The sequence below is a fragment of the Haliotis rubra genome, unplaced genomic scaffold (assembly GCF_003918875.1).
Source record: "Haliotis rubra isolate DU_JTF1 unplaced genomic scaffold, ASM391887v1 Scf62, whole genome shotgun sequence".
Lineage (NCBI taxonomy): Eukaryota > Metazoa > Mollusca > Gastropoda > Lepetellida > Haliotidae > Haliotis > Haliotis rubra.
The window spans coordinates 1,059,451-1,073,493 of record NW_025767324.1 but is presented as its reverse complement, the minus strand read 5'-3'; the positions used below and the strand labels follow the sequence as shown (position 1 = coordinate 1,073,493).

Sequence of the window (14,043 nt, the reverse complement as noted above, 5' to 3'; positions counted from 1 at the left end):
TGGATGCAACAGAGTAGTTTACAGTAGGAGGCTGTACGAGGCGATGACAACTGACATGCATCGTGACGTCGGTTACATTGTGACGTAATGCAAAAGTGTTCGATCACGAGGGGGCAGACTAGAATGGCGCAGTGATGGCAACACATTGTGACGTAATGCAAAAAGGGCACATTATCGTCTGATAAAGTACAGTCGGCGCCTTTGACCTTTCACCGAAGCATCTTAGAATTGTCAATGATATAGTTAACGATTATTAATCTGTATGATCTATATTGACAGCCAGCCCTATGGTAAACACTACTTATTTGTGTTATGGAACAGAGTTGGTTGTGTTTATTCTTAAATTATTAAAGGCTCTTTCAAAGCTGTTTAGTGAAGTATAAAGCTTAAAAATGTTTTGAAATTGTTTTATAATGCTGTAATTAAAAAATGGCAACTCTGAAATTTTCTTCTGATTCTGAATTTTTCAAATCATCAGCAACATTGCAACAGAGGCACAGCTCTACTCAGAGAAAGACATTGAGAATTCCATGGACAAAATTGAAACTGTCAACTTCCATCAGGTACGATATGTCTTTGCTGTCATAAGGGTGAATGAGTGAGTTATTATGGCTTTATGCCGCTTTTAGCAATATTACAGCAATATCATGTCGGAGGACACCAGAAATGGTATTCACATATTGTACCCATGTGGGGAATCAAACTGGGTCTTCAACATGATGAACGAACACTTAACTCACTAGGTCACCCGTGTGTACTATTGTCATGAGGGAGTCATTTAGTTGGATAGCCACTGAAGAAATTATACATGAATTTCTTAACATGAGACTGTCACTATTATGGGTTGCCACTTGCTATACACAGTTGCATCCCTTGGTTACCTGCGCAACCTCTGATTGTGGTTTCGAATGCCGAGCGTGTTTCTAGGTTTGTGTAGCTTCAGATCAATGCTTGTGGGTTTCACAAATGTGGTAAATGTCTTGAAATCTGCCCAACAGAAAGATTAAATCACAGCCAAACATTCCTGTGACTGCACCAAGCGTTTAAGTATGACATTGTTCTGGATAGCGTGTGATGCACATACAACCTGCGCAAGACTTGCAGCACTCATCTCTGTCCCTAAGCTTATCATTTCTAGTCATGCATGCTGTTGGTGGCTGCCTCAAATAGTTTCAAATCAGGGCACAATTGTATAAAATTTGTAAAGTCCAATAAGGACTTTACTAAAGCCAACTAAGCATTTTGATTGTTAAATACGGACTAAAACATCATTAATAAGGACATACTGTTGTAAATAGTGATTGCTTTCTGAAATCATGGTTAATGTTAATATAGTGTGCATTTGAGTTTCGGTCAGTAAACAGAAATGAACTTTCATTTGTTTTGTATTATTTTTGTCAGCTGATTTAGTTTGAGCTTTGTTTCTTTTCAGGAAACTGAAGTGAATGGCGTGAAGTTCTGGTGCTACACAGCTGGACATGTGTTGGGGGCGGCCATGTTTATGATAGAGATTGCTGGGGTCAAGGTCAGTCCATACTGAGCCTGTCATTTGAAAATAATGCTATGCTATGCTATGCTATGCTATGCTATGCTATGCTATGCTATGCTATGCTATGCTATGCTATGCTATGCTATGCTATGCTATGCTATGCTATGCTATGCTCATGGTTATTACTAATGGTTATGATAGAGTGTGTTCTATTGTCAGTGAATTCATATAGCTGTTAATAAGGTTTAGTTGGGACAGGTGTTTTGGGTGCAGTAATGATTCTAATGAAATCATGTTTTTATGTAACTCTTTAAAGTCAAATGATCCCTCCTCTCTGTTAGAACCACCATTGGTGGGCAATTGGTGGCATGTTGTCAACCCTGGGAAAATTAGGGTTAGAATTTGTCTTCAGCAATCCATGCTTGTCTCCTTGTGTTTAGATCTCAGTTAGGTTTGGACTTATCAACCCATGCTTATTGTAAGAGGTAACTGACAGAATCTGGGGGTCACACTAGGTGATTTGCTTGATGCAAGTTCATCGACGTAATATTGCTGTTGCAGGGCTGTTGCTAACTGTCAATGCAGTATTGCTCGTGCAGTGCTGTTGCTAACTGTCAATGTGCTAATGTTGTTGCAGTGCTGTTGCTAACTGTCAATGCAGTATTGCTGTTGCTGTCAATGTAGTATTGCTCTTGCAGTGTTGTTGCTAACTGTCAATGTACTGTTGTTGTTGCAAATTATCAATGTAGTATTGCTGTTGCTAACTGTCTAACTGTCAATAATGTTGTTGTTGCAAATTATCGATGTAGTATTGCTGTTGCTAACTGTCATAGAATATTGCTGTTGCTAACTGTCAATGCAGTATTGCTGTTGCCGTCAATGTAGTATTGCTGTTGCAGTGTTGTTGCTAACTGTCAATGTACTGTTGTTGTTGCAAATTATCAATGTAGTATTGCTGTTGCAGTGTTGTTGCTAACTGTCAATGTACTATTGTTGTTGTAAATTATCAATGTAGTATTGCTGTGACTGTGTTGTTGATAACTGTCAATGTAGTATAGCTCTTGCTAACTGTCAATGTAGTATTGCAGTGCTGTTGCTAACTGTCAATGCAGTATTGCTGTTGCTAACTGTCAATGTGGTGGATCGGTGCTGTTGTTAACTGTCAATGTAGTATTGCTGTTGCTGTCAATGTAGTATTGCTGTTGCAGTGCTGTTGCTAACTGTCAATGTAGTATTGTTGTTGCTAACTGTCCATGCAGTATTGCTGTTGCTGTCAATGTGTATTGTTGTTGACTGTTTCTAACTGTCAATGTGTATGCTGTTGCTAACTGTCAATATAGCATTATTGCTGTTGTAGTGCTGTTGCTAACTGTCAATGTAGTACTACTGTTGCTGTCAATATAGTATTGCTGTTGCAGTGCTGTTGCTAACTGTCAATGTAGTATTGCTGTTGCAGTGCTGTTGCTAACTGTCAATGTAGTATTGCTGTTGCAGTGCTGTTGCTAACTTTCAATGTACTATTGTTGTTGCTAACTGTCAATGCAGTATTTCCGTTGCGGTGCTGTTGTTGACTGTCAATGTAGTATTGCTGTTGACTGTCAATGTAGTAGTGCTGTTGTAGTGCTGTTGCTAACTGTCAATGTGGTATTGCTGTTGCGGTGCTGTTGCTAACTGTCAATATAGTATTGCTGTTGTGGTGCTGTTGTTAACTGTCAATATAGTATTGCTGTTGCTGCTGTTGTTAACTGTCAATATGCTGTTGCTGTGCTGTTCGTAGCTGTCAATGTAGTAAAGCTCTTGCTAACTGTCCATGTTGTATTGATGTTCCAGTGCTGTTGCTAACTGTCTGTGCGGTATTGCTGTTGCAATGTTGTTGCTAACTGTCAATGTATTGTTGTTGCAGTGTTCTTGCTAACTGTCAATGTAGTATTGCTGTTTCAGTGTTGTTGCTGTCAATATATTATTGCTGCTGCACTGCTGTTGCTAACTGTCAATGCAGTATTGCTGTTGCAGTGCTGTCAATGTAGTATTGCTGTTGCAGTGCTGTTGCTAACTGTCAATGTACTATTGTTGCAAATTATCAATGTAGTTTTGCTGTTGCAGTGCTGTTGCTAACTGTCAATGTAGTATTGTTGTTGCAAGTTATCAATGTAGTATTGCTGTTGCAGTGTTGTTGCTAACTGTCAATGTACTATTGTTGTTGCAAATTATCAATGTAGTATTGCTGTTGCAGTGCTGTTGCTAACTGTCAATGTACTATTGTTGTAAATTATCAATGTAGTTTTGCTGTTGCAGTGCTGTTGCTAACTGTCAATGTAGTATTGTTGTTGCAAGTTATCAATGTAGTATTGCTGTTGCAGTGTTGTTGCTAACTGTCAATGTACTGTTGTTGTTGCAAATTATCAATGTAGTATTGCTGTTGCAGTGTTGCTAACTGTCAATGTACTATTGTTGTTGTAAATTATCAATGTAGTATTGCTGTGACTGTGTTGTTGATAACTGTCAATGTAGTATAGCTCTTGCTAACTGTCAATGTAGTATTGCAGTGCTGTTGCTAACTGTCAATGCAGTATTGCTGTTGCTAACTGTCAATGTGGTGGATCGGTGCTGTTGTTAACTGTCAATGTAGTATTGCTGTTGCTGTCAATATAGTATTGCTGTTGCAGTGCTGTTGCTTACTGTCAATGTGGTATTGTTGTTGCTAACTGTCAATGCAGTATTGCTGTTGCTGTCAATGTAGTATTGCTGTTGCAGTGCTGTTGCTAACTGTCAATGTACTATTGTTGCAAATTATCAATGTAGTATTGCTGTTGCAGTGTTGTTGCTAACTGTCAGTGTAGTGTAGCTGTTGCGGTACTGTTACAAACTGTCAAGTTGCTATTGACAGGTTCTGTACACTGGAGACTATTCACGACAGGAGGACAGACATTTAATGGCAGCTGAGATCCCCAATGTACGGCCGGACATCGTCATCATCGTGAGTTAATTCATGATACCCTCTCATCTCCATCTGGGAGCATTTTCTGTTCCACTTGTACCTGACAGTAATCTCAGATTCCTTCAAGTGCATTGCTTGAATGTGTGTGTTTTTTTTGTCAAATTTTGTTTTAAGTTTTTTGTTTGGGTGGTGGGTGGGGTATGTGGTATTGAGTGATTCCATATCACTGTTGTTGGCAAAGCCTCCCCTTAGCTGTACAACAAGCTCTATCACCTATGTGCATGTTGCTATCACATGACTCTTTAAACAACAATAAGTGCAAAATACACAACACTTTGGAAATCGCACATTAACTCTTTCAACACCAGTCAACCAGAGGCATTTACTGCCATGACACCGAGTTCCCAGAGACTCTGAGGTCATAGATGAAGTCTATGTTTGTGAAGGAAATTATAAGCTTGTAAAACGTTATTGCTACTACATCCCATACACCATTTAAAAGATCTAATCCTACTGTTGATAAATATGAAGTTTATTTTTATAATATTATTCAAATAATACAACTACAACTTAAATAAATTTATATTTGAATGAAAATGCAAGCTACATTTGTAACGCCCAGATAAAACCAACCTAAAGGAGCAAAAACTATGGCTTATTTTTTCCATTTGTGACATGTCATAAATTGCCCGCGGCTTTTTTCTTTTATATTTTCATTTTTACTGAATCAGAAAATTATTATAAAAAGATTTCTTAAACAATATGTATGGTCGCTCTATTTCCCGACATTCGCGCTTTCCTCGCCGGTGTAAAATGACATAACAACTGAAAATACCTCCGCTGAAGCTTTCAGATGAATAACATGCTAGCAAATCGCTTGATGTCGGGCATCGCTCTTCAAAAGCTCTGAACATCAACAATATCACTGTACCCTTGCCAAGAGTATTTTCACAGTTGTAAAGAAGCGCATTTTATTGATAAAGATTGGTTTCTAATGACGCTTTTTCGCCACAGTCTGCTATAAGGGTTGTGATTGGTCAAAATCAGACATCGGACCTAAGGCAGCCAATCATATTACGGCAATGGATACCGTCCTAAAGAAACTTAAATCTTTTAGATTTGGACAAAAGTTTTGGGTAAAATAATGCTATTCTGAACATATTAAGCAAGAAATCGCTACCAATAACGTAAATTATGGAACTTATTGGACGTGATCGAGTAGCTAGGGTTATGACCTGTGACAAAAAATGCTTCATGTATGTATTTTCAAGATTAAACATCGCGGTCCGAAGCCGTGAAGATTGAGGCGGCGAGAGCCAAGATGTCACTTGTCAGTGACTTGACTTGCATTACATGATCGCACAAAAAGATTGAAATAGTAATTTTATATGTACGTTTGACAACTTTTATGAATGCTGTTGTTGATTTTATTCATTAGTTTATTCAATTTATTTAATAATTTCCTCAAAACATCGCTACTTTGCTTTTTGACAATGTTATTGTGGACCCGCCGGCTAAAGCATGTGTCCGAGAATCGTTGTTTTCAATAATATTGCGAAAAATAGTTTATAATTTTAATTCTGCTGATAATATATGATAAATTGAAATTTAATAAGTGTTTTCAGACATTGTGAAATGTGATAGATTTGATATATGAATCAAAAGTCAGGTAGGTTCCTAAAATTATGTCTCATTTTGACGTGACTACTGCCTGGCCGATTAATCGGCCTCCGGTGTCTGGGGACTCATAACGTTGTGGCCGATTATTTGGCCTGCGGTGTTGAATGGGTTAAATCTCCAAATCTTCATCACAAGAATCATGAAAATTTACCTTTAACCAGAAGTTTACTGACATGTGTCTTTGGCAATGCCATTCCAGTGAATTGAGAAAATGTTTACTTGCCTAACTTTTGGTCTGAGGAATTGATGTTTGAATCAGATTGGTTCAAGATTGCTGAAAGCACCCATCTTCCCCCTTATGTTTTCATCGTGATAATTACATGTACCTGGTAATAAAAATCCAAGTATCTTACAAGCAAAATAATATAATATGACGGAAGTGTATTTGGCATCATGATAGGTCATTTTTCATTTAAGGGCAGGACAGTTTAAGGGCAGGACCATATACGGTATAGTGGTCTCAAGTTATAGTCCATACCACCAGACCAAATGTAGGGTATGTGACTGATGTATGGGATTAAGAGTATAGGAGCTCTGTAAACAAAGTATCACTGTGATGAGCTTAGGCTGTACTCTACATTATGTTCCAGGAGTCGACATACGGCACACACATCCATGAGAAGCGGGAAGATAGAGAGTTGAGATTTACCAGTCTTGTCCATGACATTGTGAATCGAGGAGGTCGCTGCCTCGTGCCTGTCTTCGCTCTTGGCCGAGCTCAGGAACTGCTTCTCATTTTAGGTAAGACTTTATGCATTTCTGACATTTTTTATTTTTCATCCTACTGGTGCTGAGTCATGATCATAATATATTTTCCTGTTACTAATATTTGACTGTTCTCAAAGTGCAAAAGAAGAATGGAACATGCTGATTTATTAAGGACTGATCATTTAATATAAGGTGGTAGGGGTGGGTATTGCAGAGAATTTTCATATTGCGATATATTGCGATGCGGAATCATATATTGCGATATGTATTGCAATATATTGCAAGGATTATTTTGTTAACAAAATCTATTTATAATCGAGTTAATGCTTGATTATAAAGCAAAAACACAACAAACTCACTATGATTGATTAACCTTTTATAAAAACTTTTTATCATGACAAAATAAAAATGTAAGTAACATTTGGCACTAATGAAACAGGGAAAAGAACAATTCAAAAAACGGAAATATCCGAAGATTTCCGAGTGTTACGAAGTTTTCCGAATGCATGTCAAAATACCGGTTTTCGCAATACGTATCATTTTCATGTCTGAACTGGTAAATACCGGTAAACCGGTTATATTGCGCAGCCCTATAAGGTGGGGGTGGTCGTACATTTTGCTGAGGTGTCCAGAACTTCCCTTGTGTTCCTCAGAGGCCAATAGTTGACCACAAATATGCAGGAAATGTCCATAAATATTCCCAAGTTGAAAATATCAAACTTTGATTTCACATGAAATATTATGGCTTTGTTGCACTCAATCAGCTGTTTCATTTTGATTGGATTATTACAAGAATTTTCAGCTTTCCTTCCAGTCATTGGTTTCTTTACTCTCATCATATTTGAATCTAGAGACACTATAAGTGGTTGACAATTAGCAAATATCTTTTTAACTTTAAACACTTGGTTTGAAATGACTCACATTTTGTTCAGATGAATACTGGAGTCAGCATCCTGAGCTTCACGACATCCCCATCTACTATGCATCATCGCTCGCCAAGAAGTGCATGAGTGTGTACCAGACATACATCAACGCCATGAATGACAAGATCAGACGTCAGATCACCATCAGCAACCCCTTCATCTTCAAACACATCATCAACCTCAAGGTGTGACTTGAATGGGTATTCAGTGGCCACAATGGCTGCTAAAATGGGAACCGTACTTGCGGGGTTACCAGCAGGAATGCCAATTCCCATCAGCGACACAGGGCTCAGTGGCGGATTCTGAGGAGGAGGGGGGGGTTCAGAGGGTTCGAACCCACCCCCCTTTTGATAATTACTTAATATGACATTGAAGATTTTTTATTGCGTTGGCGGAGCCAATTCGAACCCCCTGAATCTTCTCCTTTCAAAATTCCTGGATCCGCCCACGGGGCTGTATTTTTTAGACCTGTGAAGATCTGGGTTAGAATTGATCTTCAGTAACCCATGCTTGTCATAAAAGGCGACTAACGGGATTGGGTGGTCTGGCTCGCTGACTTGGTTGACATATGTCATCATATCACAAGTGTTCAAAAAGCCTTGGATTTTAGAATTTGTTTACAGAGGAATTGAAAATAAAGTACCTTCAGTAAGACCCCACTAACAGACATCAGTCTTTATATTGATATCTAAAAGTACAAAATACAAAATGCTTGTGAAAGTCCAAGGAGGAATGAAATAGTGCCACATTTTACCAAGTAATTTTAAAATCTCTCAAGTATTGTCAACTGTATTCTGTTTCAGAGCATGGAGCAGTTTGAAGACATCGGGCCCGTCAGTGGTGCTAGCCAGTCCTGGTATGATGCAGAGTGGATTGTCAAGGGAACTGTTTGAGAACTGGTGTACCGACAAGCGTAATGGCTGTATCATTGCTGGCTACTGTGTGGAGGGCACTCTAGCAAAGGTTAGTTTGGTTCATTGGTTGGTTCCACGAGCAATAATATTCCCTCTACATGACAGCTGTAACAATTGGGTCTGGATTGGAATATCCAGTGATTGGCATCATCAGTATCACTAACGGGATCGGGTGGTCAGACTCACTGACTTGGTTGACACATGTCATTGTTTCCCAATTACGTAGACTGATGTTCATACTGTTAATCACTGGAGTGTCTGGTCCAGACTCGATTATTTACAGACCATATAACTGGAATACTGCTGAGAGGGGCGTTAAACAACAAGCCAACATGAATATCAATCTTTACAATTGGGCTGCGATCACAAGTAAACAAGAAATTGAGTCTGATCACCCAATCCATATAGTCGCCTCTGTCACAAGCATAGGTTGCTGTGGATCTATGTCCTTTCCCACAGGTGAGGTAACTTTGATCTGAAAGCCCCACTGATAGTTTCTTGACGATGTTTCAGCACATCCTGTCTGAGCCAGATGAGATAGTGACGATGACGGGGCAGAAGCTGCCCCTGAAGTGTTCCGTGGACTACATCTCTTTCTCCGCCCATGCAGACTACCAGCAGACCAGCGAGTTCCTCCGAGCTCTCAAACCTCCACATGTTGTAAGTGTTGCACAACTTCTGCTGAGTCCTGCTTTTATCGTTTGGGGTGAGGGGGACAATTTTGCCTGTCTGTTATTATCTGTTCCCATTTTGGCAACAATATTTGTGATTAGGTATGCCACAAATTTTAATCAACAAAATATGAAACACTTGCCTACATCTGCAGAAGACGGTTCAGTTTGCTTATGCTTGCACGGTGGGGTAGCCTAGTGGTTAAATCAGCAGTTCGAACATGCAATGTGTTAAGCTCATTTCTGGTGTCCCCCGCCATGATATTGCTGGAATATTGCTAAAAGCGTAAAACTTCAGTCAGTCAGTTATGCTTGCATTGTGGGAGGGGCGGTAGGGTAGCCTAGTGGTTAATTCTTTCACTCGTCACGCTGAAGACCTGAGTTCGATTCCCCACTAGGGTACAGTGTGTGAAGTCCCTTTCTGGTGTTCCCCCGCAGTGATATAGCTGGAATATTGCTAAAAGCGTCGTAACACTAAACTCACTCACTTGTGTGAAGGCCATTCTATGTGTCACCCAGTGTCATAATCCTGGAATGTTGCTTACAGTGTTGTAAAATCATTATCATCCACTGATGAGATGTTGAGGATATTTGGATGCTATGTTCCAGGTTCTCGTGCATGGTGAAGCTAATGAGATGAGTCGTCTGAAGGGTGCGCTACAGCGGGAGTATGAGGACAGCACCGACTACAAGATGGAGGTCCACAACCCTCGCAACACTGTCGCTGTAGAGTTACACTTCCGTGGAGAGAAACTAGCAAAGGTCAGACCTGAAACTGCCTGGTGTGTCATAGTTACTGCAGTCACATGGGATTCTGCGTTAGGTACCCACCAACAGAGTTGTAACAGATGACTTTATATAAAACCTGATGTCTTTGTTGGTAATGTGTCTTCATAACCTGACGAAGTGGATTGTTGCTAAAAATGTCATTCAAACGAATGTCCAATTCGGCTAATTACAGCCTCTGTGAAACAGCTGGAATGTTGCTGTTATTATCCCCCCGGCATGTAATGCGGGATATAGTCGACGCCTCGTCTGTCCGTCCGTCCGTCCGTCCGTCCGTAATCATTTTGTTTCCAGAGCATAACTCAAAAACCGTTCAATATTTCTCCACAAAAATTGGTAGATATATCAAACAGAACCTAAGGTGGTGCCTTTTGCTATTTACAGGTTTTTGTCATTTTTATTTTTCTCGCTTTTCATGGAAACGTTTTTGACTTAGTCTTAAAGGTGGGTGGGCTTCGTTTCCGGAGCATAACTCAAAAACCGTTCAATATTTTTCAACAAAACTAGGTAGATATATCAAACAGATCCTTCAGTGGTGCCTTTTGCTATTTGCAGATGTTTGGCGTTTTTATTTTCCCCGGTTTCCATGGAAACGATTAGGACTTTGTCCAAAAAGGGAGGGGTGGGTTTCGTTTCCAGAGTACAACTCGAAAACTTCTTAACATCTTTCAGCAAAACTTGGCTGATATGTGAGGCAGATCCCAAAGTGGTGCCTTTTGCTATTTGCAGATTTTTGTGATTTAATTATTTTCTCGGTTTCCATGGAAACAATTCGGACTTAGTCCCAAAAGGGAGGGGTGGGCTTCATTTCCAGTGCACAACTCGAAAAGCATTCAGTATCTTTCAACAGAACTTGGCAGATATATTAGCCAAATTTTTAAATAGTGCCTTTTGCTATTTACAGATTTTTGACATTAATATTTCTCATGATTTCCATGGAAACGATTTGGACTTAGTTTAAATAAATGTCAAGCTGGACTTTAAATAACTGTCAGATGATTTGTTCTTTCAAATATGTGATGGCTGGTGGGATATGTCATCTTCTCATGACTCTTGTAATTTTAAGCAAGAAACTATCATAATCATGAACAGAAATGAACCAAGTCTCAATATTGATAACAACAGCAATACCCCCAAAGCCCTTAGTTCATCATGAACTAAACTGATCTGGGATAAGGAGCTACACATGTTGTAAGTTTTGCACAACCTGGGGTGAGTTCTGCTTTTCCGATTGGCGGAGACAATTTTGCCTGTATATTATCATCTGTTCCCATTATCCAATAATCATGGATAGAAATTAACCAAGAAGGACTACCAACCGAATAGTGACAACAGCAAAAAATTCAAACCCCTTAGTTTACCTTCATTATGATCAAAACTGGTCTGGGATATGGAGCTTTTGCTCTCTCTCAAATTACAGCAGAGATACCTGTGCGACTTTCCTTTTTTACAGATAAACACTCCCACGTACAATATTTTTTAATGACATGGCTTCATTGTCATATTTAAGTTGTCTCATACAAGTTAGGTCTTGAACGTCTGCCTGTTGTCAGCGGATGGGTGGACCAGTTGTCTGAGGCTTCACAATTTTGTTGTTCAGAGTTGCATCCCTTGGGCAATCAAACGACCTATGATTGCGCTTTCGAATCCCAGTTCATCCGGCCATTGTTTTGAGGTTTTCAGCATAACAATTCTTGTGTGATAAACATCCTGCATCATTTCGGCCGTCCTTCTATATTAAACTGATACTTTGTGATAACATAGGAAAACTGTTCAAAGCTGTGTTGACCCGAAATCACTCAATGACTCAGTCTTGACCAAGCACAATCAAAAATGGCCCTTGGAAAGATATTTGTTGTGGGAGATGACTCAAATGTATGTTGATGTCAGGGTCACAATGGCTGTAGTTTAAGAAGCTCCTACTCTCAACTTGGGCTGAAGTTGTATTTGGATATAGTACTGTATTTGTGAGGACAGAGTTGTGTCCCTTAGCATGTTTGGATCTACTTGTCATAGGTTCAAATCCCATACCTGGGTCTTTGGTTTTCAGCATCATATCAGATATTTGTGAGCTTTACCAGTCTAGTAAAACACTATTCAAAGCAGCACTAAATTCACTCATTGCAAACATAAAAATGTTATCAATCAAAGATCAAGCTCTTAGCTACTTGTGCACAATGCATTATGAGTTGTTGACTGAATTAACTGTTAACGAAAAAACACTCAATGAAAGCATAGAGTGGGTATCCTGAGTGGTGTCACGCTGGAGTGGTGTGTAGGATTTGCTCTCAGTGATGGATGGTGTAATGTTATCATTTATAATGCAGGTTGTGGGCAGTCTGGCAGCAGAGAAAGCTAAACAAGGAACCAAGGTGTCCGGGATCCTGGTGAAGAGGAACTTCAACTACCATATTGTGGCACCAGGAGATCTGCCAAGTAAGCTAAACTGTCGAGCATCACTCCTACTGTTTGCCCATTTACCATATGCCATCATATAGTTGAGTGAATGAGTGAGTTTAGTTTTACGCCGCACTCAGCAAAATTTCAGCTATATGGCGTGGCCTGTAAATAATCGAGTCTGGTCCAGACAATCCAGTGATCAACAGCATGAGCATCGATCTACGCAATTGGGAACCGATGACATGTGTCAACCAAGTCAGCGAGCCGGACCACCCGATCCCGTTAGTCGCCTCTTGCGGCAAGCATGGGTTACTGAAGATCAATATTCTAACCCGGACTGTAACGGGTCATATAGTTGAAATATCGAGCACAAAATTAAGCAACAAAACAAGTACAGTAAACAGAAACATCATTCCTTCATAACAAAGACTTCAAGCAATTTTTTTATTTCATTTATTTTTTACTTGTATTTGGGCTCATTTACATAAAGAGATATTAAATAAACATGCCTCAAAATTAAAACCACTGCATGTTTGTGCATTAAGTATTCCTCATGCTCCTTGATTTTATCTGATAATTATGACGAACTTGCAGTTTAAATGTTAGAAACCTTTGTTTACTTTGCATTCATTAATTTGAAATTTAGCTGATTCTGCTACAGAAGATTGGAGCTGTTATTCTAGTCCCCCGAGAGATATTGTTCCCTCTTGTCAGTTCATGTCATGTTGTGTCAGAGTGGGAGGGGTGATGGGGTAGCCAAGTCGTTACAGTGTTCACTAATCATGCCGAAGACCCGGGTTCGATTCTCCACATGAGTGCAATGTGTGAAGCCCATTTCTGGTGTCCCCCACCATGATCAGGGCTCGATTTAAGGGATGTTAACCTACTTGCACCAGGTGCAAACTAAGATAAAAACCTAGTTGCACAAGCCAAATTCCAATTGCTATGTCAAAGCTAGCTTCATTAATATGTCGTATATTGTACACATACAGGGACTGTGGTGTAGCCCAGTGGTTAAAGCATTCGCTTGTCATGCCGAAGACCGTGTTTGATTCCCCACATGGGTACAATGTGTGAAGCCCATTTCTGGTGTCCCCTGCCATGATATTGCTGGAATATAGCTAAAAGTGGCGTAAAACCAAACTCAAGCACTCACAAATGTACACATAGGTCATATTGTCATCCAGGGCTACAGCTAATTTTCAGCAAATTTTGTAACCTACATTATATCGTTGCAACTGTGAGATATATACGTCTCAGTTACCAAGTGACATTGATTTTGTAGATTACACTGATCTGGCCATGAGCACAGTGACCCAGAGGTTGAGTATAGCCTACACAGGAACAATCCCTCTTCTTCGCTACTACCTGTCTCAACTTGCTGGGGATGTGGAAGCCATCAAAGTCAACGAGAAGCAGGCTCTCAGGGTGTTCAAGACTATCACAGTTGTGTTTGAACCAAGAATGGTTGTCATAGAGGTAGGTGTTTAGATAGTCATGGTTGCTCAACAGAGAAGATATTTGGTGTTTTTTC

General features: G+C 39.7%; 1 protein-coding gene across 1 annotated transcript in view; it reads left to right on the top strand.

Annotated features, from left to right (window-relative positions):
* LOC124256157 (cleavage and polyadenylation specificity factor subunit 3-like) overlaps positions 1-14,043 on the top strand; it is a 28,161-nt gene that overhangs the window by 4,220 nt on the left and 9,898 nt on the right. The window contains 11 exon segments of the mRNA XM_046690114.1: positions 479-563; positions 1,433-1,525; positions 4,377-4,466; positions 6,698-6,848; positions 7,748-7,923; positions 8,542-8,565; positions 8,567-8,701; positions 9,166-9,312; positions 9,933-10,085; positions 12,437-12,545; positions 13,795-13,988. Of these exon segments, the coding sequence (XP_046546070.1) occupies positions 479-563; positions 1,433-1,525; positions 4,377-4,466; positions 6,698-6,848; positions 7,748-7,923; positions 8,542-8,565; positions 8,567-8,701; positions 9,166-9,312; positions 9,933-10,085; positions 12,437-12,545; positions 13,795-13,988 (1,357 nt within the window).